Below are 26,643 nucleotides of genomic sequence, written 5' to 3'. Positions count from 1 at the left end.
GCGAAAACATTCCAAGTAGAAACAGTGACACTGTTCCATAAACTATATAGTGAGTGAGTGCGTTTTTCCGCCGCTCTTAGCAATATTCCAGCAATATCACGGCGGGGGACACCAGAAATGGGCTTCACATATTGTACCCATACCGGGAATCGAACCCGGGTCTTCGGCGTGACAAGCGAACGCTTTAACCACTAGGCTACCCGACCGCCCTTCATAAACTATATAAACAGATACATAAGAAGTCAGGATAACCACACAAAGTACCAATACAAAATATTAAGTATGGTTAAAGCATTCAAACATTAAGGTCACGACAATTAACCGTAAAATTTAGAATACATTAAAGTTTGTTTCTTTATATTAATGATATGAATCATACCATTGAATAAAGTAAGTATGACGTGGCTATTTTTGACTGCGGTGTAAAACAACATTCACTAACTCACAGCAAAGTGCTGAATAAATATTACCAACACAATTACAGTGTGCTGCTTCTCAAATTGATCATTAAAAGCTTTTATACAAATTTCAATTCCTAAAGCCGGACGTACGTGAGATTATGACAAGTTTAAATGTCAGCATCTTCCTTCATCAATAACAGATTGACAAAGTTCAACATCAGCGTCTTGTAAATTACCCAAATATTGGTATTTTGTATTTCCTAATGGCGGACAATGGTGCCACGACCTGACTGGAACTGACCCGTCGGTAACCCCACGTCCTTCAAATAATCCCCGGACACATCCCCCGTCCCCTTGTCCACCAAGCCTGACGGTTAACTGGGCACATCCTCACCCCCGGGATTCGGGGGTATAAGGACTTAATAGTTTGGCAATGACACCAAGCGAATCTTCGCGTGCTGGTGTGTATTCAAACATCACAGCGCGATCCCGCCAAGTGGGACGCTGAACGTGCTATTTAATGAATGCGCGCACTGTCGCTGAAAATTCATCAGGACTTTATTAGATAAATTGTTTGAAATTGTTTTAGATTCATTACCGAGTTGTAAACGTGGTGGCAACATGGGACCCATTACGCCCAAATGTTGATGTTCTTTGAAAGTCGGATCGTGATTCATCGCCTATTAAACTAACGTCACGGCATGTCCATGAAATTTAATAAAGAGACTGGAGCTGTTCCATTTATAACCCACGGCGCCGCCGAGGAGTTAAGCAAGACGATTACAAAGACCGACTTCTTTAGTTTATTGTTCGAAACATATTTTACAAATTGCAATTTCGAAAACGTGATTTATATGATATTATGACAAGGTTTAAATGTTATTTTTAAATCTACAGCAGACTCACAGAGATCGTCAGGAACAAAAAAAATTCTCTGTAGGTAAATACCGAATGCACGCGCGTTCAAAATATATAGCCTCGAAGAAGTGCCTTTGATTGTAAAGAAGGCAATGAGATTTTAACAAAGAAGTAAGGTGTTTATATCGGTGCTTTTTTGTTCTTAAACATTCTTCAAAATTCTGGCTCCATGATAGCTCCGTGTGGCGCTGTGTTTAAATTTAAAAGGGCAACCACTGCAAAACCCAGTACTGAAAGTATTGAAGGGTTCCCAAAGGTTCTGAGCTGACGCGCTGATTAGGAGTTTCCCCGATAAATATGCATGGTCACGTACAGATTTGCGTGCATATACACCATTTATGAAGTGGTACAGACACGACACGTACAGGTAGTCGATACGGAACGGAAAACAAAAAAATGACCAAAATTGTCTGATGTTTTATCACTTAGGAGATCTGCCAAAAGAGTTGAACGAGATACGTATTTCTTTGGGGGAGGTGATCGTCTGCCGATAACACCAAACAGCTGGCGTGAGGGGTGGGGTGATTATTTTGACTGACCATATGTTCAAACCTTGGTAGAAACATTTCCTTGCCAAGATCCATGATGTGGATCATATACATCAGTGTTAATCGTAGACTAAACTTGTAGACAAAACACATAGACAAAACACATAGACAAAACAAAATACACTACATCACCACTAGGTCTGTTTCAAATAAATGGTACGAGGATAGTAAACCTTGGCGATAGAGATGTGGTATTTCATTCTATGTAATATAAATGTTTTGATTAAAGAAATTAACCATAGTAAGCTCTTTCTCTGCCAGCGTTGGCGTTGTCTGTCTACAGTCTAATCAAGGCATCTTTATAAACATTTATCTTCACTGAAATGTTGCCCCCACACAGGAAATGTCTTGCAGGAAAATTGACAATGTTTAATTCTTTAAAACAGAAGGAAATTAAGAGTCATTGTTTCCGGTACAGTTCAGCATTAATATGTGTGGACTGGGTCAGGGTTATATTCTTTGCCTGGTGTTATATTCTAAACATTATTTGATAATGGCTCAGTTTTGGTTTAAGTGGCGGTGGGGTAGCCTATTAGCTGCTAATCAGTGACCCATCAGTTGAGTTGAATTTACGGTAAGTGCCAGGCAAAGAAAGTATGCAGCCATGTTTGATGGTGGCTAAAATGAAACAAGAAATGGTTATGCAGTGGTGGTGTATTTGATACTGGTATCATAGTTGTGTTTTAGACCTTAGTTAGTCAGTCATCATACAGACCCTGAAACAAATATGTCCAAAACAGCCCATGCAAGTCTATAATGTTTGGCAAGTCTAGGTTACTGCAGTATCTGTAAATGAAGAAAGTCTCTGGGCTCCTTTTTATTATATTTTATAACTATAATTTAACAACTGGTTTTTTTCTGTAAAATATGTTCATTTCAGAGACTAGATGTAAGACTAGACCTGTGTTTGCAGTGTAAGTTTTGGTCAAATCTAATTTTCAACTATATATTTTCTTTAGCCCAGATCTATATCTTGAATGTAATGATTTGGGGTTTTTTTATAAAAAGAGTTATTTATACTGTAAGTGAAGTTGGGTTAAAAGCATATTTGTTGCCAAAATAAACTATCAGTGTTGTCTTTTTTCCCTAGGTTTTATTTTATGACCTTTTTACAAAACTTAATAAGCATGACATGTTTAGTGCTGTGTGATTATAATCCACAAATTGATCTTCATTTAAGTCTCAACAATTTCAAGAGTCTGTGAAAATTGACCAATTATCCTTGACCCAAGTTCACAGTCATAACTATTCTGAATATGTAATTAGTTATGGCCAGAGTTCATGGTAATCAGCTTGAGGTTAAAGCGCTATTTATAGAATAATGAAGCTGTTGTGTGAAGGGTCATGTTTGTAACAGACATCCCACACCACAAAGCAATTAGCATATGACCCTTGCTCAGTCACCTCATCTGTGACAATGATAGGATGCTAGGCCTTCAAAACAATGTTGTGTATGGAAGCGAACTCCATCTTACCACTACCCACCTCAAAGCATTTGATGACTCTGTTTCTGTTTTTTTGTCAGCAACAACAAGAATAATACACTTTAACATCTAGAAAAAAAGTAGTTGTCTTACTTTATCAATATCAACTTCATGATTGTGGTCATTGTAAAATGAATCCTTTTATTATTTATAACAGATGTAAAGTAAATTTGTGCAACAATTGGTATTTTACGTCCCATCCAGTACTTTTTTAAAACGTCACATAATTTTGAAGGTCATATACATTGCACACGTGAGGAATCTGGTTTAGAACAGGTTCCCACTCAACAATATTCTGTATATGCTACTCAGAAGGAGACCCGTGAAGATCTGGGATAGAATAGGTCTCCAGCAACCAATGCTTGCCGTAAAAGGTGACTATGCTTGTCGTAAGAGGTGACAAACAGGATCGGGTGGCCAGGCTTGCTGACTTGGTTGATGCATGTCATCGTATCCCAATTGCGTGGATCGATGCTTATGATATCAATCACTGTACTGTCTGGTCCAGACTCGATTATTTACAGACCGCCGTCATATAGCTGGAATTTTGCTGAGTGCGGCGTTAAACAAACAAATCAGGTACTCAGAAATACTTAACGAACACCCAATTTATTTTCATTCAACTGTAGTTAATATGTCATGGCTGGTAGGTTTTGAAATTAACACACAGCCTTCCAATTGTGGGTGCTCCTTAGCTTGTTTTGAGTAGTATATATTGGTCATATGGGTGACTGTGGATCTGGCTGGGTGGTTTAGCTTGTTTTGAGTAGTATATATTGGTCATATGGGTGACTGTGGGTTTCGCTGGGTGGTTTAGCTTGGTTTGAGTAGTATAGATTGGTCATATGGGTGACTGTGGGTCTGGCTGGGTGGTTTAGCTTGTTTTGAGTAGTATGTATTGGTCATATGGGTGACTGTGGGTCTGGCTGGGTGGTTTAGCTTGTTTTGAGTAGTATATATTGGTCATAAGGGTGACTGTGGGTCTGGCTGGGTGGTTTAGCTTGTTTTGAGTAGTATGTATTGGTCATATGGGTGACTGTGGGTCTGGCTGGGTGGTTTAGCTTGTTTTGAGTAGTATATATTGGTCATATGGGTGACCGTGGGTCTGGCTGGGTGGTTTAGCTTGTTTTGAGTAGTATATATTGGTCATATGGTTGACCGTGGGTCTGGCTGGGTGGTTTAGCTTGTTTTGAGTAGTATAGATTGGTCATATGGGTGACTGTGGGTCTGGCTGGGTGGTTTAGCTTGTTTTGAGTAATATATATTGGTCATATGGGTGACTGTGGGTCTGGCTGGGTGGTTTATTGTACCCTCATGGCGTGGGAATCTAATGTTAGTCACTCCAATGCCAGTGTGCGGCATGCAACAAACAATACAAACATAAAGCAGAAGATTTCTTATGACCACCACCACCTCCTCCCAAAGTAGTCTGCTGGAAATAGATAAATTATACTTGATCACTGAAATGCTGTTCAAAGCATATTACATCCAACGCCCTCGCTCCCTCACTTGTTCTTCACTCTCAGCTGGGGGGCACGGGTGGCCCAGTCGTCTAAGGCGCCGCGATTCGCTGTGCAGAGTTACGTCCCTTGGGCACGCCAGAAACTTGGGTCCGAATCCTGGTTCGCCCCGATTATGTTTCTAAGTTTGTCAGCACCATACCTGTGCTCGTGGGTTTCACTGAAGTGGTAAACGTCTGAGACCTGCATCACTTGGGGCTTTCCTCCCACATTAAGCTGACATGCCGTGATGTAACTGGAATACTGTTAAAAGCGGCATTAAATCCAACTCACTGACTCACTCACTCACTCACTCACAGCTGTAGATACACTTTTTCCATGGCAAGTATACTCACCACCAAAAGAAACATGAACTGCAGAAATATGTAGGTAAAGATGAGATGTTTCCAATGTGTACCAATTAATGACAAAAAAGACCTTCAGTCAAGTGTTACCACAGAGTGTCTTTATTCTTATAACGATATGCTGCGCCTGATTTTCAAACTCTACATGCTAATCCTGCTAGAGACAAATGGTGCATTACGAGTCATGCATCTATGACATCACGTGTGATGCATTCATGAGCATTGGTTCACCAGTATATTCATTTGTGCATCGAGACCAAACTGACATCTCTTAAATAAGAGTGACTTCATATATTATCCAACATGTATGTTATTTGAGTTTCTTTTGGTGGTGAGTATATTTCCCACATGCAGAGAGGTCATTAAGTTGGAGGAGGGAAGGCATGTACAAGCAACAATATGTGAATGTGCATCTGGACAGGCTCAGAGGCCCATATTCGGCCCCAAGTATGAAGCAAAATTAAAAATTTGCCAAGTCATGTTATTTTAGTAAAAACTGTTATCATAGTGCAGTGGTGACTTGCATTTCACTGACAACAGGGCCAATAAACAAGGAGAGACTTTAACGTTAGTTTTACATTTTTAAATTGAATGAAATATTAACATACTCCTGAATTAAAATAAAACTTTTAAGAAAATCCAATTTTTTAAAATAAGTTTTTTCCCCCAAGTTGTCTGCATAGGCACTTAGTTTGGAATCCTTTCTTAATCCCTGGTTTGTTTTAAGGGAGCTAGGTGCTATTTAGCTCCCACTTTATAACCTAGGTCAAGAACACAGTTCGTGCAAACAGAAAGTTTATTTTTTTGTTTTAATTTGTTAATGGAAGGTAAGTTTTGTAAAAGACTTATTTCTGTTTTGGTTCAGATGATGACTTGCCATGATTTATCCATGAGTGTGTAATGGGGGAAGGGGCTTTGAATTGATGCACAACATGTAAATTCATTGCCCATTGCACCAACCAGTTCACATGTAGTGTTAGAATTTTAGATATTTCAATAACTGCTGGTCAAAAGAAAGTATACACCCATGTTTGATGATGGCTCAAATGAAACAAACAAGAAATGGTTATTTGATGGGGAAGTATTTGACACAAGCATCATAGTGGTGTTTTGGACCTTAAGTTTGCAGTATTTGGGCAGCCTCAGTAACGTTTTGATATCTTTTGTAATTTTTGGTCCAATCTAATTTTCAAGTGAATGCTTCTTTTGCGCAGCAGTATATGATGAGATAAAGATCTGGTCTTTGATCAGGATGTAATATAATTACCACAAACATTAAATTCAACATCACAGGTGTCAACTTAATCAACACTCCCATCTAAATTTAATTATCAAAATCAGAACTACTAGAACATAAAATATCTTCAATATTTAAAAAAACTACTTCTATGACTTTGAGCTATTTCTTTTCAAACGAACATATGATATGATCATTAATGCACATATATATCTATGGTGACACTTTCATATCAGCAAGTTTTATGCTTATTTGCAATTTTTGTATGTCTCTACGGATGTGGTATATGATATATATATATATCCCAGATATGATTATAATTGCATGTATATTTCCAGTGCAGAGAGACCTTTAAGGTCAAGGTGAAACGACTCTGCACCCTCTTCCTGCCAATTGAAATGAAAATGGAAGTAATTTGCTTGATAAGTGATAGCATGTATCTACTGATCCATGGATAATTTTTTGTCATTTTGCAAAAAAAATTGCCTCCAGCTGTGGCCATTTTCCCCTTGAGTGTGTCACAACAAATGTCAGCGACTGTTATCCATTAAGTCTTTGTTGATTTTTGTTAATGGTCATCATCTCCGTGCCCCAGATTGACATTTCCACATATGTTGCGGTATTTAGTATTAATGTGACTTCCTCATTTCACAAACACCTGCTGATTAGAAGCTAATATGACTGGTTATTTTAGTGAGAATGGTGGTATTTATTCTGTGGTGATTATTTTTTGTATGTTTTGTTACTCAAGTCAGCTGCTGTTTCAAATTTAATCTTCTTTATTACATTGGCTTTTTTTCTTCATGCACATAGTCACATTTAGTCTTGCGTCTATGTTTTCCTTTGGGAGGCAGAGATGGTTAGCCTAGTGGTTAAAGTATTTGCTTGTCACGCCGAAGGGTTCAATTCCCCACATTGGTACACTGTGTGAAGCCCATTTATGGTATGCCCACCTTGATATTGCTGGAATATTGTCAAAAGTGATATAAAGACATACTCACTTTCTCACTCCTGTTGGAAAGTCCATGGTAGAAAAGATGTGCCTCACACTTAATGTAAGGTTAAATAGTGGATTGGTTGGTAACAATGACTGATGCGTATGTTGAACACTTGGATGGTTTGCCATCAAAAAGCTGACTTAGCTGATTGTGTCATAACACAATATTGGCATTGTTAGCAATATTCCAGCAACATCATGGAGGGGACACAAGAAATGGTCTTCACACATTGTACCAATATGAGGCATCAAACCTGAGGCTTTAGCATGATGAGCGAATACTTTAACGACTAGCTACCCCGACTGCACCGCTTACTTCCATGATGTAGTGTTTATGTTGCTGACTTCCACTCAAAGCCTGCTTACACAATCCTTTTTGTTCATAGTGGTGGTCAGTAGTTGGTGTGTTTGCTTGTTATGCAAAGATCTGGGTTCTATTCCCATATGGTGCACTGATCCATGACTGCCGAAGAGTAGTCGGTCTCCCAGAACCTAGAGAATAAATTATAAATGAATCCAACTCAAGTCTAGAATGAATATCAAGTCCAAATTGCCTCAGCTCAAGACTAAGCCTTGTTTGGGGCTCCATTTGTATTGTATGCTTATTTTATAGATATAGATTTTTAAATAAGCCAACAATAGTTCTGGGACTAAATGTTTGTGTAGTGAAATGTTGCTAATAGAAGCATAAGTCAGGTTCTGTAACTTTTGAAGATGCAATGCATACATTCCTCCTGAATCAAGTGGTCTGTAAGTAAGTGGTTCCGGTGGTGGCTTGCCACATAGAAGACATGGTTCAATTCCCCACATGAGAACAGTGTGTGTACCTCTGTTGTGATCAGATTGGAATATTTCTAGAATTGGTGTAAAGTCCTACTCACTCAGGGGCTGTGCAGAGTTGCGTCCCTTGGGCATGCCAGAAACCTATGATTGTGGGTTCAAATCCTGGTTTGCCCCGATTATGCTTCTGGGTTTGTCAGCACCATGCCCATGCTCGTTGGTTTCACCGAAGTCTGAGACCTGCATCACTTTGGGCTTTCCTCCCACATTAAGCTGACATGCCGCGATATAACTGTTAAAAGCGGCATTAAACACAACTCACTCACTCAGTCACTCCTACTCACTCACTCACTCTGAATAATGTGATGCAAACTAGCCCATGACTAGTAACATGTTCAAGGTACTAGTAGAAATAGGGCCACTAGCCCTGCAGTTCAACATCACAGAAAGACATTTTCACCATCTGAGCAATCTGTGAGTGAGTCTGTGAGCTGGTTTTTATGCCTGTTTTACCAATACTTAAGCAATATCATGGCCATGGCGGGTGCACCCGAAATTGTGTTCATACATTGTATCCATGTGGGGAATCAAACCCTTTAGGATGAACAAACACTTTAACCACTGGGCTACCTCGCTGCCCCAGCCTGTAGTCCATATTGTCCGAGAGTTGTCTATATGTGTGTATAAATGTCAATCACTTGTGTTTCAGCTGGCTTCATGGGAGACATAGCAATGACAGCAGATGAATATGAAGCACAAAAACACAGATATCGTGAGAGGAATCAGGGTCTGTGGGAACTTCAAGTCGAAGACCCTGGAAATTACGGATATGAGGATAAAAAGTTCAGTAAAAAGGATATGTTTAATCCAAAAACATTAAAAGATAAAAGATATTTAAAGAAAATTTTAAAACAAAAAGTTAAACAGATGAAGTTACCATGTACAAAAGGGTGAGTACTCTATTCTTCATTTCTATGTTCATGACATGTTGTTATTGAGATTTTATGCCACTTTAGTTGGCAGTGTTTGTTTGTTGTGTAACTATATGATGGCAGTCTGTAACTAATCAAGCCTGGACCTGACAATCCAGTGATTGATATCATGAGCATCGATCTACGCAATTGAGTTACAATGACATGCATCATCCAAGTCAGCGAGCCTGACCACCCGATCCTGTTAGTCGCCGCTTGCAACAAGCATAGTCGCCTTTTGCGACAAGCATGGGTTGATGAAGACCTATTCTAACCCAGATCTTCACAGGTGGTAGTGTTTGATGTCGGCAGGGATTTATCTGGACCTGCTCATTCATGTCAATATATACCACTCAACCTTTGATACGAATATTGTGTGTCCAGGCAGGAAATGAATGACCATGAATGATTGCTGGGAAATGTTGTCATACAAATGGCATTCAATATGGCTGCAGAACGGACTCATTTTCAGCATGACATTCCCTTAAGCTGTTAGTTTTGTAACAGTATGAAACAGCTCAGTATTCCTATCCAACATTGAGTAGCATAGTTATATAATAACTAATATGGTCACTTGTATTTTACTGATAACAGGATCAACAAAGATGAAGAGCCTTGAACATTATTTTTACATTATTGCATTAAATGCAATGTTACAATACAATGGTAAAATGCCTCTGAAACAAGAACTCTCAGCTTTGACCAAAATAACAATCTATTCCTATGTTGCCTGCAGGGACACTTAGTTTAAGCTCCTAAATAAATCCCTGTTAGGTCAAGTCAGTTTGGGTCACAGTTTTGACCATGTTTGACGGAGCCTGGAACAAACTTGAATGTTTTCTCTAGGTAGTAGTTGACTAATGGTTATGCATTTGCACTTTATGCTGAAGATCCGTTTTCCATATCCTCATGGGCACAATCTGTAAGGCCCTTTCTTGTATCTTCTGTCATGGTATTGTTGAAATATTGCTAAAGCAGGGAAAACTCACTCACTCAATAGCATGTGGAACAGCATGAATGCTTTTCTTTGGCAATAGGACTGCACTAGTACTAAACACAAAAGCGCTATTTCAATAGCTTTCACTCATGACTTTTTAACTACTATGAGCCTACTTTATCCATTCACTTTCATCAGAGACCATAATATTATATGGTCTCTGCTTTCATAAAAACTTGAGCTTTAATGAACACATATATTGATAGCGATAATACATGCAAACAGTAGAGATTGTTCATTTATTGTCCATGAAATGGCAAATATTTTGATTCAAGAAAATATTTCTGTAGCCATTGTTTTAACACTTTGTATACCAGTCAACAAGACATTAACATCTTCAGATTCTAACAGAATTGGCTATTTCGAATTTTAGTTTGGTTAATCTTTACAACCCAAGTTGCTTTGGAGTGAGTGAGTGAGTGAGTATGGTTTTACGCCGCTTTTAGCAATATTCCAGCATTATCACGGCGGGGGACACCAGAAATGGGCTTCACACATTGTACCCATGTCGGGAATCGAACCCGGGTCTTCGGCGTGACGAGCGAAAGCTTTAACCACTAGGCTACCCGACCACCCCAAGTTGCTTTGGAACACATGAACATCCAGTCCTGTTTCATTGACATCAACTTCCTTCCACACACATCCTGTGAGATCTAACCATCCTTAGATCTGACTGTACTCAATGAATGCAACAGGAAGGGGGACACTCATGTCAAAGACAGGAAGGTCAAGTTTGATGGACCGTGGTCATGACCAGGCGACCTTTGCATAATGCTGAAGGTCGTGCAATGCTTAAGTACTAGCACCAGGGTCATGCATCATTGGTAGATCATCCTTACATCTGGCCCAAGTTGGAATTTCAATACTACAGCTAGATTAAAGAACTTGATTTAACTTGAACCAAGTTGCACCAAACAAAACCAGGTTGCACCTGGTTCAATCAATTCATCAAGGTTGAAACATAGGCCAGTCTGCTGCCAGGGTAAAAAATATTGATGATGCATTGCTGTCAAACGTAACAGGAAAATGTGCACAATATCTTGAAGTACCCGTAGTTTGATAATGCAAAGACGTGTATATACGTCCGTGGATAATGTCACTCTCAAGAAATCATGATAAATCACATGTAACACAGGGATTAGTGATGTATAGTGGTAGATATTATTTAGAGTTATTAGTGTGTTCAATGACTTGATTTTGTCTGAACAGGCTAAGTAGGTTAGTCAGACACAAATGAAATAATTTGACATGCACTTGATGCATGCAGACATAAATATTAGGTTGCAATTTTCAACAATAGGTTTTACTTGTGCATGTTTTATATAGCTAAATTGACCCAGAATACAGAATCCTATTTTGTAAGTTATCCTATTTCCATAGACAGAAATGGGTGGTTTGTATGGAAATGAGAGGTCTGGATGTACTTACAGGTCATATAAGACTACATGCTCCAGTTAATCTCTGCCGATATTAGACATTCGTAGAAGTTGGTTTGATTTAACACCCTGCCTAATTAGTGTAAGAAGTATGTATGGTCACGTCTCCTGACACTGATATGAGTGTCAGACACAGGTGAGGCACTTACATGGAAGCTGATGGCTTTTGCAGTGCCAGCAGTAGAGGCTGGCTAGAACACTTGCCCATTTCATCTGCTCCACACACGTTCATTTCTCTCATCTTGTACACATCGTATGTTACGTTCAGGGAGGGGCCACTTAGCATTTGTGCACCTACGTTTTTGGTTCCATGCTAATTATCTGAGAAAAACGTAGGTCAGTAGTGTTTATTATATCATAACTAAAAAAAATGATAACACATTTGTTATGGTGTGTAATGTTCTATATGGTGCTGAAGTAATATAAATTTCATAATATTTCACACATTCCCAGAAGCACACGAAACAATTCTGATCTGGGTAATATACTACTAAAAAAAGTTTGGGACCCCCGATTGCATGACAGATTATTTATGGTAATATGAAAGAATTGGTGGTCCGTAACTTGTTTTGAGTATTATAGATATATATTGATGGGTAGGTAGTTATAAAAAGTTATTTCTTCAAAAAGTTTTTGAAGCCGTTTTCTTACTACTGTTTATAGTTGTCATAAATATCATTAGAGAAATGAATGGACATAGTATGGAGGTACTAGGCTTGTTCATGTGTTTGTTGTTTAACACCACACTCAGCAGTGTTCAACTGTAGGACTACGTACAGCCTGTAAATACCATATTCGATGTAATAAGCGCCCCGCTCTAATAAGCGCCCACGGCGATATATGCTAATATATGAGGTTAGTGAACAATCCCAATTGGCACCCCTACTGATTGATCAATGTACACAAGACTTATATTTTCGCGTATAATACGCATTCGTGTGTTATATGCACCCTTAATTATGGGCAATTAAATTCTGGAAAAACATATCTGTCGTTCATAAACATTTCAGGCTGTCAGCATAAACCACAACATTTATCTTTCAACTCTGTTTTCTTTTTAACCAAAATAATATTCTAATAAGAGCCCCCTATTTCTAATTTTGAGAGCGCCCTGGGCGCTAATTACGTTATCAAATCTGGTCCAGACAATCCAGTGTTTGACATTATGTACATCAATCTGTACATCAGTCCAGCCAGTTGGGATATGATGACATGCAATCAACCAAGTCACCGAACCAGACTACACGATCCATTTTGTCACCGAACCAGACTACACGATCCATTTTGTCACCGAACCAGACTACACGATCCATTTGGTCACCGAAACAGACTACACGATCCATTTGGTCACCAGTTATGACCAGCATTGGCTGTTGGGGACCTATGCTCTTACCCGGAGTCCCCACGGATATGTTGAGGTTAATGTATACTTTATAATGCCAGATTCACAGTAGTGCCATCAAATTCTTCCACATCAACAGAAACACGGGCATTTCCTGGTTCCTCAGAAACCATACTGGCCTTTGACAAAACAAACTATCTTAAATATCTTTTTTCATGGTATTATGTAACTGGTGTTCTCCTTTGAAGATACTTAGGGTATATAGCTTGGAATAATTTGACTAGTCTTCATTTTATGAGCAGTATTTCCATTCAAAGAAATCCTGCCCATTTTTGGCACACTTAATTTCACTGAATAACCGAATGGTAATATCCACGTGAAGTATGAAACGTCAGCACCAGAGAATAACCAGCCTTGATTATCCGCTGAAACATGAACGTTAAAGGAAACAAAAACATTGCTTAAAGTGGAATTAAAACTTTTTGGACCATACGGAAAGACATTTTTTTGCGGCCTGGATGTGGATTCAGACTTTTTTTACTACATCATTAATGTCACCTTGTTGGGAGATTGGAGAAGAAACGGTGACTATAACACAAGATTACGATGCTCAGTCGGAGAGCCAAGGAGAACGCCATGAAGCAAGTTCTTGTGCAATTTACACAGGAGTTTGATGTATTCCAGAAAGGTTGATGGTGACAGTAATTTCAACTCATTATATAAACCAGAAATCCCTGCTGCTCGTAATTTATGAATATTTTATTACAAAGCTTCACTAATAATGTTTAAAATCCAAATATCTTTTCCAATTTAATAAATGATTTAGGTTTGATAAAACCTCAACTTGAGGACACACCATAGCCTGATCAGCTTTAAGGTTTTATTTAGGTCTGGAACACAAGACAGATGAACTGATTTATGGGGAAGGTGGGCTTGTTTTAAAAACATAGATTTATGTGATTATAAGGCTGATGATTTTAAAAAACAAACATTGAAACCACATGTCTTGTTAAAAATGCTTTCGTAAATGATTCCATATGTTTTTAGATTGATGCCAACATCAACGTGTCAGAAGACGAACTTGAAGCGTCCCATACTGGGTGCCCCTCTAGTTGAAGAGAAATATCTTTGTCAAACATTTGGGGAAACTAAGAGTTAGTACTAGCTGAGCTCATCAAGTAGAGCTTTTATGATCTGTGTTCGGGGGTCTTGTCTGAAAAAGTCATTTTATCTGAGAAACGATACAGCTTAGGAATGTTTACAACTCAGTTTCTTCGTCAAGTGTATTTAGAAACCAGAAACCTTAGTGCTAGTGAGAAAAATAGTGTAGTTTTATTTGACGTGTATGATCCATCAGCCTGGGAGTGTTTGTCTATTTTCATCTTTTGTGTGTTTGTAAGTCGTTGGCCTCGGGTTTCTACACAATGTTCACTTTCTTCGAAGGGTAATTTGCAATATGGCAGATTTGTATGTTGTTTTGGTGATTTATATGTGTTTTTGTGTATAATGTCGTCATAATACGAAAATATACACTTCAACAGCTTATCGAGAAACATTCACAAGTTATGATGACTTTTGCAACACAGTGTATGGAGTTCATTTACAGATTTTCTATAAAACATACCATGAAATCTTTATCCCATTAAATGCATATATAAGGAGATAGTTGTCCTGTTTTGAAACATGTTGCGTGCTGATTTTGGCAGGCAGTTGATGTAAAATGTTGAAAAAACACATACAGGTAAAAATATGATTTGTGAGTCAGATGTTGAGAGCATGAGGATAATTAATGTGTGCCATATTTTAGAACTATCAACCACAGTCAATCTGAACTACGATCACAGTTAGCTGTTTAGGTGTAAAAGCTTTACATTTAATGGCGTGGACTGCCTCTGTGGTCTAGTGGTAGAGCGTCCACCCGGAGAGCGGAAGGTCTGGGGTTCGATCCCTGGCCGCGTCATACCAAAAGACGTTAAAAGATGGTACCTGTTGTTACCCTGTCTGGCGCTCGGCATTAAGGGGCTAAAACAAGGACCGGAGTCAGTATACTGTGTCTGAGTGGGGTATTCATGTTAAACTGCGGCATGGTATCTCAGTGAGCTAGCACTATAAATCTGCATCAGTCCGGACTAGTACAAGCAGTCACACAAACACGCACACGTGCATGCACATCGCTATATAAGTGCAATAATCTTGGACGCGACGTTAAACCCCATTTCACCTCACCTCACCTTTAATGGCATGACATTCCATTCCTTAGTTTGTCAGCATGCTCCTGGATTTCACCAAAACTCAGTTCTGTCCTCTAAATTCTCCTGGGTGTATTCTGGGGCTGAATCAGTTCAGTCTCCTATTTTTCATATAAGGTGAGGTGAATTCGGGCTGAACATCACGTTCAAGATTATTGCACTTCTATAGCAACATGCATGCGTGTGTGTCTGGCTGCTTGTACTAGTCCCAATTAATGCTGATTTCATAGTGCTAGCTCACTGAGGTACTTTGTCACAGTGTAACATAGATACCCCACTCAGACACAGTTTACAGACTCTGATTTGACCAGTCCTTGATATATCTTATTAATGCCAAGTTCCAGGCAGGGTAACAACAAGTACCATATTTTAAACGTCTTATGGTGTGACGCAGGTGGATCGATCAATCCTTTGGCATAGAAGTAATAGATAACGGGGATATAAGGGTACTGTTGCAAGGCGAAAGTATTTGCCTGTGCTCAAAGACATTCTACGATGATAAAGTGGTCACAATGTGTGGTGTTGTTACTCATGCTATCAATCACTGGTTTGCCAAGAAAAGATATATTAGTAGATTTCTTACTGCAATATAAAACAACATTCAATCATTCTTTCGTTCCTCATGCCTGAAGATCCGGGTTAGAGTAGGTGTTCAGCAATCCATGGTTTTCGTCAAAGGCGACTTACTGTGCTTGTTGTAAGAGGCGACTAACGGGATCGGGCGGTCTGACTCGTTGACTTGGTTGATGGATGTCATTGTATCCCAATTGCATGGATCGATGCTCATGATATTAATCACGGGATTGTCTGGTCCAGATTCGATTATTTACAGACTGCTGTCATATAGCTGGATTATTACTGAGTATGGCGTTCAGCAACAATCAAACAAACAAAGTTCCTCACAAATTATGGTGACAGTCTGTCAAACAACCAGAATACTTGTTCAAAACTCATAATCTAACTGAGAACTCTGAAAGCACACACATTTCTAAATATCATAAATTTCAAACATATCAGCAGCATTTTTTTGTTTTATTCTCCGATATTTTAAATAACTGCAAACGCTATCATTACTAAGTTATCTTTACTATGCCCTGTATAGATAAACTGTTGATTGAAAACAATAAAATCTTCTGAAACTGTTTAAAAAAAATGTTCAAGTTGGGTATCATTTCATTTGTGGAATGACTGGAGTACTTTTTTAACCTTCATCAGCAGAGATTTCATACAAAGAAATTATGACACTTGACACATGTTATTTTTCCTCCATATGCATTGATGTCAGATGCCGATTACAGCTAAATACGCATGATTGAGCATGCAAGTGTCAGTTTCAGAATGAAATATGCATGTTTCTCTGGCTTATCTAACCTTCTGCCACTGGTAAACCCAGCACTGAAATAAACAAACAGCCACAGGTTAAGGCCAAAGATATCAGATCTTGTATTGATGTATATTTCATCCCTGGAGCCGATAACAGGGTGTTAATTGTGGGGAGAAATTGACACATCAGACAAGTCAAAGGTCAAGTCAAGCGAAAGCAATTTTCACTTATCTTGTTTTCACTTGAGCTATTAGCAATAAACACTTGGATTGAAACAGACGATTGATTGACATTTGGTTAGCGAGATTTCAACCATAACTTTGAAGATTAGTACGTGATAATCTAGTGGTGCAGAGCTAGGCTCTCGGGGACTGTGTCAGTGACATGAATTTCATTCACTTGTTATATACAGAGATTGACATGATTTTACAATCTTGACACCCTGTAAATGAATTATTGGATGTTTCTGTCAGATAGCAGCAATTTGTGGAAATTGATTTAGTTTAACACTGGCACATGTCAAAATATATGATAAGAACATACTGAATGGGTTTTTTTCAAAACAGTAATGGATTTTTGGGTGTATGCAAAAAAATACTGACAGTTTGCTAATATCTTATGTAAACCTAATTTTCATGAGTGTGTGTATATAATCAAAACAAATATTGTAAACTATTTGTAAACTTTATCTGGTAGCGTAAAATTCAGAAAAGTAATAGTGCATACAAATATATACCTAAACAGAATGAAAACACAAAATCAACTTTAAATCAAAATCCGAAAAGATGTACTCAGAAAAACTTATTTAATTTTTGTGGCCAAATACTTCCTAAAATTGAATATGCATTTTCATACTGTTTATATAATGATAACCAAATCTGACAAAATATGTTTATTTATTCCCAAAACATGTCCTGTCAGGGTATAGGTTATTTTGCCATTTCTCTTCTTAACAAAAGTATTTGACACAACATTTTGACTTTCAAAAGCCTCTAAAAGTGGCAAAATACTTGCCCAAGACAGATGGTACCCTATCATACCAATCCAATGTCTATTTTCACAATAGGTGAAACAACCAAATTCCATCGTTAGAAAAATGCATCTTTTATTTATTAACAAACAATGTTGGTCTTCATCAATATTGTTAAAGCAGTTCGTATTTGTTGAAAAAGTTGGCCTTGCAAGGAAACAGAGCGCAAGCAGCTTATATGATAATTCGGTGTAGCTGTGTTTTCAGGGTTGAATGTTTTTCCTTGTCATGAAGTGGGAAGCAGCGTGCTTTCCTTCTGTCTAAGTAAATAAACGGTAAATTGGTGTGGATGTTCAGCTATCAAGGCCACAGTGCGCTTCCAGCATGCCCCCAGACAAGGAGAAGGTGGGGGGCACCCCACTCGAACAGCTTTTAAACACAACCCTCCTTTGGTAAAACGTTTCTCATTTTTGGTTCTCTTCTTGGGTTCTCACATGAATAATGGATTGGAACTGAACATTTTAGAATTTGGTAGCAAAACAATACTTATAAGTCATAGCAATGGCTCTTATTTGGAGATACCGCTTGCTGATTCAGAGCCTTCTGTTTGGGAAGTCTCACCTGGGTCTTCTTCCTTGTGCCACAGATGGGATGACATGTACTGTTGATAAAGTATAAAACATAGTGATGAAATGATATCTATCGTACAGAGATTATGGATATGCAATTTAGGTGACCATGTCTGGTTGACAGACAGTACTGTTCACAGGGGACCATGTCTGGTTGACTGGCAGTACTGTTCACAGGGGACCATGTCTAAGTTGACTAGAAGTATTGTTCACAGGGGAACATGTCTGGTTGACAGGCAGTACTGTTCACAGGGGACCATGTCTGGGTTGACTGGCAGTATTGTTCACAGGGGACCATGTCTGGGTTGACTAGAAGTATTGTTCACAGGGGAACATGTCTGGTTGACAAGAAGTATTGTTCACAGGGGAACATGTCTGGGTTGACAAGAAGTATTGTTCACAGGGGAACATGTCTGGTTGACAGGCAGTATTGTTCACAGGGAACCATGTCTGGGTTGACTGGCAGTATTGTTCACAGGGGACCATGTCTGGGTTGACTAGAAGTATTGTTCACAGGGGACCATGTCTGGGTTGACTAGAAGTATTGTTCACAGGGGAACATGTCTGGGTTGACTGGCAGTATTGTTCACAGGGGACCATGTCTGGTTGACAGGCAGTACTGTTCACAGGGGACCATGTCTGGTTGACAGGCAGTACTGTTCACAGGGGACCATGTCTGGTTGACAGGCAGTATTGTTCACAGGGAACCATGTCTGGTTGACAGGCAGTATTGTTCACAGGGAACCATGTCTAAGTTGACTAGAAGTATTGTTCACAGGGGACCATGTCTGGGTTGACAAGAAGTATTGTTCACAGGGGAACATGTCTGGGTTGACAAGAAGTATTGTTCACAGGGGAACATGTCTGGTTGACAGGCAGTATTGTTCACAGGGAACCATGTCTGGGTTGACTGGCAGTATTGTTCACAGGGGACCATGTCTGGGTTGACTAGAAGTATTGTTCACAGGGGACCATGTCTGGGTTGACTAGAAGTATTGTTCACAGGGGAACATGTCTGGGTTGACTGGCAGTATTGTTCACAGGGGACCATGTCTGGGTTGACTGGCAGTATTGTTCACAGGGGACCATGTCTGGGTTGACTAGAAGTATTGTTCACAGGGGACCATGTCTGGTTGACAGGCAGTATTGTTCACAGGGGAACATGTCTGGGTTGACAAGAAGTATTGTTCACAGGGGAACATGTCTGGTTGACAGGCAGTATTGTTCACAGGGAACCATGTCTGGGTTGACTGGCAGTATTGTTCACAGGGGACCATGTCTGGGTTGACTAGAAGTATTGTTCACAGGGGACCATGTCTGGGTTGACTAGAAGTATTGTTCACAGGGGAACATGTCTGGGTTGACTGGCAGTATTGTTCACAGGGGACCATGTCTGGGTTGACTGGCAGTATTGTTCACAGGGGACCATGTCTGGGTTGACTGGCACTATTGTTCACAGGGGACCATGTCTGGTTGACAGGCAGTATTGTTCACAGGGGACCATGTCTGGGTTGACTGGCAGTATTGTTCACAGGGGACCAGGTCTGGGTTGACTAGAAGTATTGTTCACAGGGGACCATGTCTGGGTTGACTGGCAGTATGTTCACAGGGGACCATGTCTGGTTGACTGGCAGTATTGTTCACAGGGGACCAGGTCTGGGTTGACTAGAAGTATTGTTCACAGGGGACCATGTCTGGGTTGACTAGAAGTATTGTTCACAGGGGCCCATGTCTAGGTTGACATGCAGTATGTTCACAGGGGACCATGTCTGGGTTGACTAGAAGTATTGTTCACAGGGGACCATGTTGGGGTTGACTAGAAGTATTGTTCACAGGGGCCCATGTCTAGGTTGACATGCAGTATGTTCACAGGGGACCATGTCTGGGTTGACTAGAAGTATTGTTCACAGGGGACCATGTCTGGGTTGACTAGAAGTATTGTTCACAGGGGACCATGTCTGGGTTGACTAGAAGTATTGTTCACAGGGGACCATGTCTGGGTTGACTGGCAGTATTGTTCACAGGGGACCATGTCTGGGTTGACTAGAAGTATTGTTCACAGGGGACCATGTCTGGGTTGACTAGAAGTATTGTTCACAGGGGACCATGTCTGGGTTGACTGGCAGTTTTGTTCACAGGGGACCATGTCTAAGTTGACTAGAAGTATTGTTCACAGGGGACCATGTCTGGTTGACAGGCAGTATGTTCACAGGAGAACATGTCTGGTTGACAGGCAGTATTGTTCACAGGGGACCATGTCTGGGTTGACTAGAAGTATTGTTCACAGGGGACCATGTCTGGGTTGACTGGCAGTATTGTTCACAGGGGACCATGTCTGGGTTGACTAGAAGTATTGTTCACAGGGGACCAGGTCTGGGTTGACTAGAAGTATTGTTCACAGGGGACCATGTCTAAGTTGACTAGAAGTATTGTTCACAGGGGACCATGTCTAGGTTGACTGGCAGTATTGTTCACAGGGGACCATGTCTGGGTTGACTAGAAGTATTGTTCACAGGGGACCATGTCTGGGTTGACTGGCAGTATTGTTCACAGGGGACCATGTCTGGGTTGACTAGAAGTATTGTTCACAGGGGACCAGGTCTGGGTTGACTAGAAGTATTGTTCACAGGGGACCATGTCTGGGTTGACTGGCAGTATTGTTCACAGGGGACCATGTCTGGGTTGTCATTGTTCTTCATGCTACATCGGGCCACCTAGCCCCCTCAGCAGAACACACTCACTGCTGTGTTGCTGCCAGCAGGTGGGGGAATGTGGGCACTGTGGTAAACACTCTCTGGGTTAGTCTACCCCAGACATAGAGGCTTCCAAGGGGACCGATTACAACATTGGGAACTGTTTAAAGGAGTATATAGAGGTGATATTAACCTCCACCTGTGATAATCAGCCCGGTAATGCTGAGCATGTGTGGGAAGGGTGCTACCTGAACCAGATGCAACAAACTGAACAGATTAGATGGCACCAGTCTTCAACGGTTCAAGGGGGGGTCGGGTAGCCTAGTGGTTAAAGCGTTGGCTCGTCACGCCGAAGACCCGGGTTCGATTCCTGACATGGGTACAATGTGTGAAGCCCATTTCTGGTGTCCCCCGCCATGATATTGCTGGAATATTGCTAAAAGCGGCGTAAAACCATACTCACTCACTCACTAATAAGTTTAGAATACAGTGGTCTATGCATATAATTTTCATCACCGTTTTGCCTTTTAGGCTCAATGGAATCTCTTTTGGCAGGTAATGGAGCCTGGTTATTCTCTGGCGTTGACGTTTTATATATAGTGCCCATCCAACCAATAATTAGGATCTAATCGACAAAATAAACTGAACAACTGGGTTCTGTCTAGTCTTTAATATAGTAGGATCCTTTCCAAATATTTTGAATGGGGCACTGCAGGTTCCGTTATATAGGTATGAAATTGAAAGAGCTTATGTTATATCTAAGCTGATGTCTTCGTGATCTTCATTGCACAGATCTCTTGACTTGGGTCCAGTACAAGAGTTAGGTCAGCCTGCCTGTTGTTAGGCATCATGTACTGGTAATGGTATACTTGAACAATTCTTGAAAATGCTCTACCTCTATTACATTATTGCTATAATTCCTGTAATATGTCTGTCATCACACTAGAAAGTGTTCAGATTTTCAACAGAAGTACGCTTCATCATCAACTAATCAACCAACCCCAATCACTTTGAAAGAACATAGCGTAAAAAAGTAATTCAAATAAACATGTGCAGCAAACATTCTTTAAGTTCGAGCTTCCCATCCCAAAGTTAACTCATCTGAAAAACCATATGTAGCAGATGGAAGCACACCATCTTTGAACTTTGATAAAATATACATATGCAGTCTTCACCTTACCTGAACCCTAGAATTTAGATAGCATGGTATCAAGAAGTCTGTATTGAACACCCACCCAGGCTAGCACACCCAGACAGGTGCTACAGCATCTCTACCAGGTTATCTTGTAGAAGGACCCTGGGTGCCACTGTTGGCGGGGGAGGAGGAGGTGTGTACCTCTGTGGGGACATGTGGGCAGGGGAAGATGGTCAGCACATGGCTGTCTGCACTGGGGGGTCTGGCCTGTCAGGGAATTGTCTGGGAGCGCATATCAGGGGTTGATACCTTCCTAATTACTTTTTTTGACAGGCAAGATGCACTGATTAATGCTCCTGTGTGATACAATCTCAGTTGGGAGGTTGAGCTTTGAAATTTTGATGAAGAAAAGTTGTTTCATTTATGAAAGGCAACAGACTTTTGTCTGAGACTGGGGTCACTCCTTGTTCACTGAATTCTTTGGCTTATTAGTATGATTGGTGGAGTTGTGAGTAAGGGTTTGCCTTTCTTGACAAAAATTGAAATATCACAAGTGATGGAGCCTATTCGTGTGTCTGTTACTGTGTTACTGATGTGATTTTGCTGGAATATTGATAAAAGTGAGAAAAAATACACACTCTCACACAAGGACATGCATACATCTATGATACTCTCTGGATAGTTTGCACTTGTGAAAAATCATGATTGCTTTTTCTAAGACTGTTTCGGTGGCTAGTGTTCAATAACAGAACCAGTGGAAAATTTACTCTGCAATAAACTTTCACAGTATCAACAAAACAATAACATTGAGCCCATATGTTGACAAACAGCTGATTCATGGACTTTTATAGGTCTAACCTCAGCATATTGTTTAGGAGTGCACAATGCACTATGTGGGCCAACTCCTGCATGACAAATTCAGACAGACAGAATGGTAGAGGCCGTTGGCGCCAAGAAACACTGCAGTGAAACTATGTCATTGCATGTATGCAGTTGATTGTTTTCAGATAGAATCGGTGCCTGTTAAGTGCTGAGTGACTCTTTAATTGTTACCACCTGTCTGTGCAGACATGTGCTGTCGCGCTTTTGAAAATTCCATTTGGTTGTAAGTTTTTAAAAGTTCTTTTTACTCTGGACAAAAAGGTTCTGACATGTACTGTTGAATAATGAGTAGATTTTGTGAACGTTTCTGGTTCTTGTTTACGTATGTGTTGCTCATTTGATTAGGGTTTTTTTCAGTTCTGTTTTGTTTGTAAACATGATTATGTCCCAGCCATCAAAACAGAGATCATAGGATTGAGAAAGGAGATCTGTACAAAACCATACTTTAGATAAGTGGGTATTGTTGTTGGCGCCTTTGCCACATAATGGCAGGGAGTATTGGGCTTCCAACATGGGGTCATTGGTGCTCCAGTTGTCTCAGGTGCCACAATTCACTGTACAGAGATGCAACCCGTAGGTGTGCCAGAAACGTGATCATGGGTTCGCATCCCAGATTTACCATGAGTTGGGTTCTACATTTGTCAGCACCAAACCCTTGCTGGTAGCTTTCACCAAGGTGGGAAACATCCACGAGCCGAGTCCTTCCACACCGAGCTGACACACCATGATATATGCTACTCCAATTTTGATAGTGATATTTTTATCTCTCCATGATTTCACAGAACTTGATTCTCATATGTCAAGTGTACATTTAGATAGAATGACATGTCTGATTATCCATATCAAAAGTTAAGCTGTATCGCAAAAATATTGCTTAAGCAGCTTTTTCAAACCAACACCCTACCCATGTGAAGAACTGAACCAGGGTCTTTGGCGGGAGGAGTGAAGTCTATATAAAGTATATACATATATAGTCAATGATATCTTTTATTACACAACACATTTCATTCTTCCAAAATTAGATAAGAAACTTCCTGATGCTGATTTGTGGAATAGAGCTGGCTAGACTTGTTTCAATATAAATCTATATTGGTTGTGTTTTCATAAAAAAACATACATTCCAGTGTCATGGTGCAGGAGCTAAACCTGGACATTCTTGATGTACATGTAATTTAAAAATATGGATTCATTTGGAACATCAAGTCTCATTTTTTTCTATTAAATCCTAAGCAAATGAAACTAACTGACAACATTATGATTTCAGGAGTAAAAAAATATGTCGAAAAGATCGACATACAATGAAGGAAGAAATAAAAAAATTACGAGAGAAATGGAGGAAGCTGAGGTCCGAGCTGAAGCGTCAAAGAGGAATCGCAAAGAAATTGAGACAAGAAGCAAGGAAAAAGAATCCCTCCAGAGTTTTGAAAATTGACCGAGAATCTATGTTTGAAGAAGATGACTTGGATAAAAAGTCCTCTAAGCCCAAGCAGTCCTCAAGGAGGAGGTTTCGGCGAGCAGCGACGGCAAAGCCCAACCGACTGTGGGACTATGGAGTCATACCCTATGAAATTGAGTCCAATTTTACTGGTGAGTAAACTATTTTAAAAATAATAGAAATGAAAAAGATGAATAAATAAAAGAAACAAAAGTATTTCCATGGTCATAAGTCCATTGAAAGATTCCGATTATCAGGGCTTAAAAGAATCTTCAATCCCTAGTGAGTCAGGACTTATTACTATATTTTGTCAGGAGTCAAAACTGATTTCAAGCAAGTCCAGTTCCAAAGGTATAAATTCAAAAATAATATTTCAAATTTAAAGTACCGAATCACTAGTAATCCCAAAATTAAACAAACTCATTTTGACATTCAGAAATACAAATCTGCACGTGGGTAATACAAAAACTATTTCGCGTGGACACACATGACAAATGACAGACTGTTATTAATTATTCTTCACCAAAACACAATTATCATGATCACCAATAACACAGCTAATTGTTTTAAGTATAATGTTAAATAAACTACAAACATTTTGATCTTTTATATAGAATAACATATTTTGATTCTATTTATGATACTGATCATCCCAATTTACATTCACACTTTTTATTCAACCTCACTGGCGATTGGCTATCAGTGAGCAACATCAGTTATTCATTCTCATAGGATGTTGTGGCAACATGGTTAATCAAGAGGACAAGCCACGTTGTTGGTTTGTTAAATGTAGAAACCACTCGGTGCTAATGTTGTGAACAATAAAAGAAGCAAGATTGTCTGCACTTTTCGATGGTGTAAGCTTGGCCATGGAAACACATATGTCTTTAAAATAAGTCATCAGACTTTTAACCTATCATTTTAATGAGTCCATGTCTAATTTTGATGCGCCAGGACGTCAGACATCCTCTTTTTAACCCCTGATTACATCTGGAGCATGTGTTAATGAATCACATGTATATGTTCGAAAAACAATTGTATCAGTGATAGGGTTCTTTTGGAGAGGGGAACATTATAATCACTGAGGATAACTATTCAGGCCACAATTTGTGTAACTTTGACAAGAAAACATTGATTTTAAAGTTTGCTGTATCAGAAAAAGTTAGTTTGCGATAAAACATTTATCAACTTGTTTGAATAAGGATCAATTTCATAAAACTTCTTATGTTTTTGTCATTATTAAAAAAATGAATTTTTATCTAGCATCGATCCTTTGTATTGGTGTTAAGCTTGTTTAATATGGTAAGTTGATATTGGATCAGTCAGTATGTCAAACAGTGCCGACGTACACACAAACACGTGACCTACATAGCCCACAACAGCATTTGAAAAACACAAACACAATTCCTACTTCACCACATCATACAGATTCATCATATGTCAAAGCATGAACCATGTTGTGCTTGCTGTTGCAGTTTCTTTAATGCCAAATATAATCCACATGAAATATATTATCAGAATTGGTGTCAGTTTCCAATTGCCTTCAAGATCGGAAACCTTGAGCTACAGTTTCCTGTAAGGCAGAGCACTGTTTGGCAAATATTACATATTTTATATGCCTATCTCGCTAACTTGACAGACACAGAAGTCAGAGTTGAAACTCTTTTACAAGATTGAGTTTTGTTGGAGAATCTCGGAGATAAATCTGCCGGCACTCTGCAAGCTCCAGTGGGATGCAGCAGGTTGTGTGATATTTGGCAACGAAATTGTCATGAAAAAGCTGAACCTTAAATTGCCTGACAAAATGTAAACTGTTCAGGTTTAAAAGGAATTACGTTTCAGTAAATAGGATAGCTCTCTGCAAAAAGGGGACGTTTTTCAAGGAATGATAGACATGGTTAAGTGCCGAAATAACTTTGCAAGTTTGTTTTACATTATAGAAAAATCTGATTTAAAGCTCCCACAGTGTCAGAATTTGTTGCTTCTTTGGAAATAATTAGTGTCTTGTAATTTTTGATGTATGGAGCTTTTAGATAAAGAATTGAAGTAATATGTTTTGTCATCTGCTCACAAGTTGGAAGCACAATGGGCTAGTTGTGTCAAATTCAGGAATTCTCAGGCACTGAAAAAAGCAAACAGTGTTAACATGTATTTTATCAACAAAATTTCAGTATGCAAGAAAAAGTGACAAAAGTGAATAACGTTAAGCAGAATTATTTCTAAGGACATTTTTTCCATTTTTTGCATAATTTCCTCCAAGTCTGTCAACTCAGAAATAACAAGGCTTATTTTACAGCATATCAATTTTCAAGTCTGCTTATGAAAATGTCCTTGCAAGGTGTATATGCTGA

General features: G+C 39.5%; 1 protein-coding gene across 1 annotated transcript in view; it reads left to right on the top strand.

The window, feature by feature from the left end:
* The window catches only part of LOC124130920 (bone morphogenetic protein 1-like), a 72,991-nt gene that overhangs the window by 11,587 nt on the left and 34,761 nt on the right, over window positions 1–26,643 (top strand). Inside the window, exons 2-3 of the mRNA XM_046493979.2 lie at window positions 8,939–9,179; window positions 24,122–24,444. Of these exons, the coding sequence (XP_046349935.1) occupies window positions 8,939–9,179; window positions 24,122–24,444 (564 nt within the window). The remainder of the gene's footprint in view (window positions 1–8,938; window positions 9,180–24,121; window positions 24,445–26,643) is intronic.

The sequence above is a fragment of the Haliotis rufescens genome, unplaced genomic scaffold, assembly GCF_023055435.1.
Source record: "Haliotis rufescens isolate VD_foot unplaced genomic scaffold, xgHalRufe1.0.p SCAF_20, whole genome shotgun sequence".
Lineage (NCBI taxonomy): Eukaryota > Metazoa > Mollusca > Gastropoda > Lepetellida > Haliotidae > Haliotis > Haliotis rufescens.
This window is presented reverse-complemented; position numbering and strand designations above follow the sequence as displayed.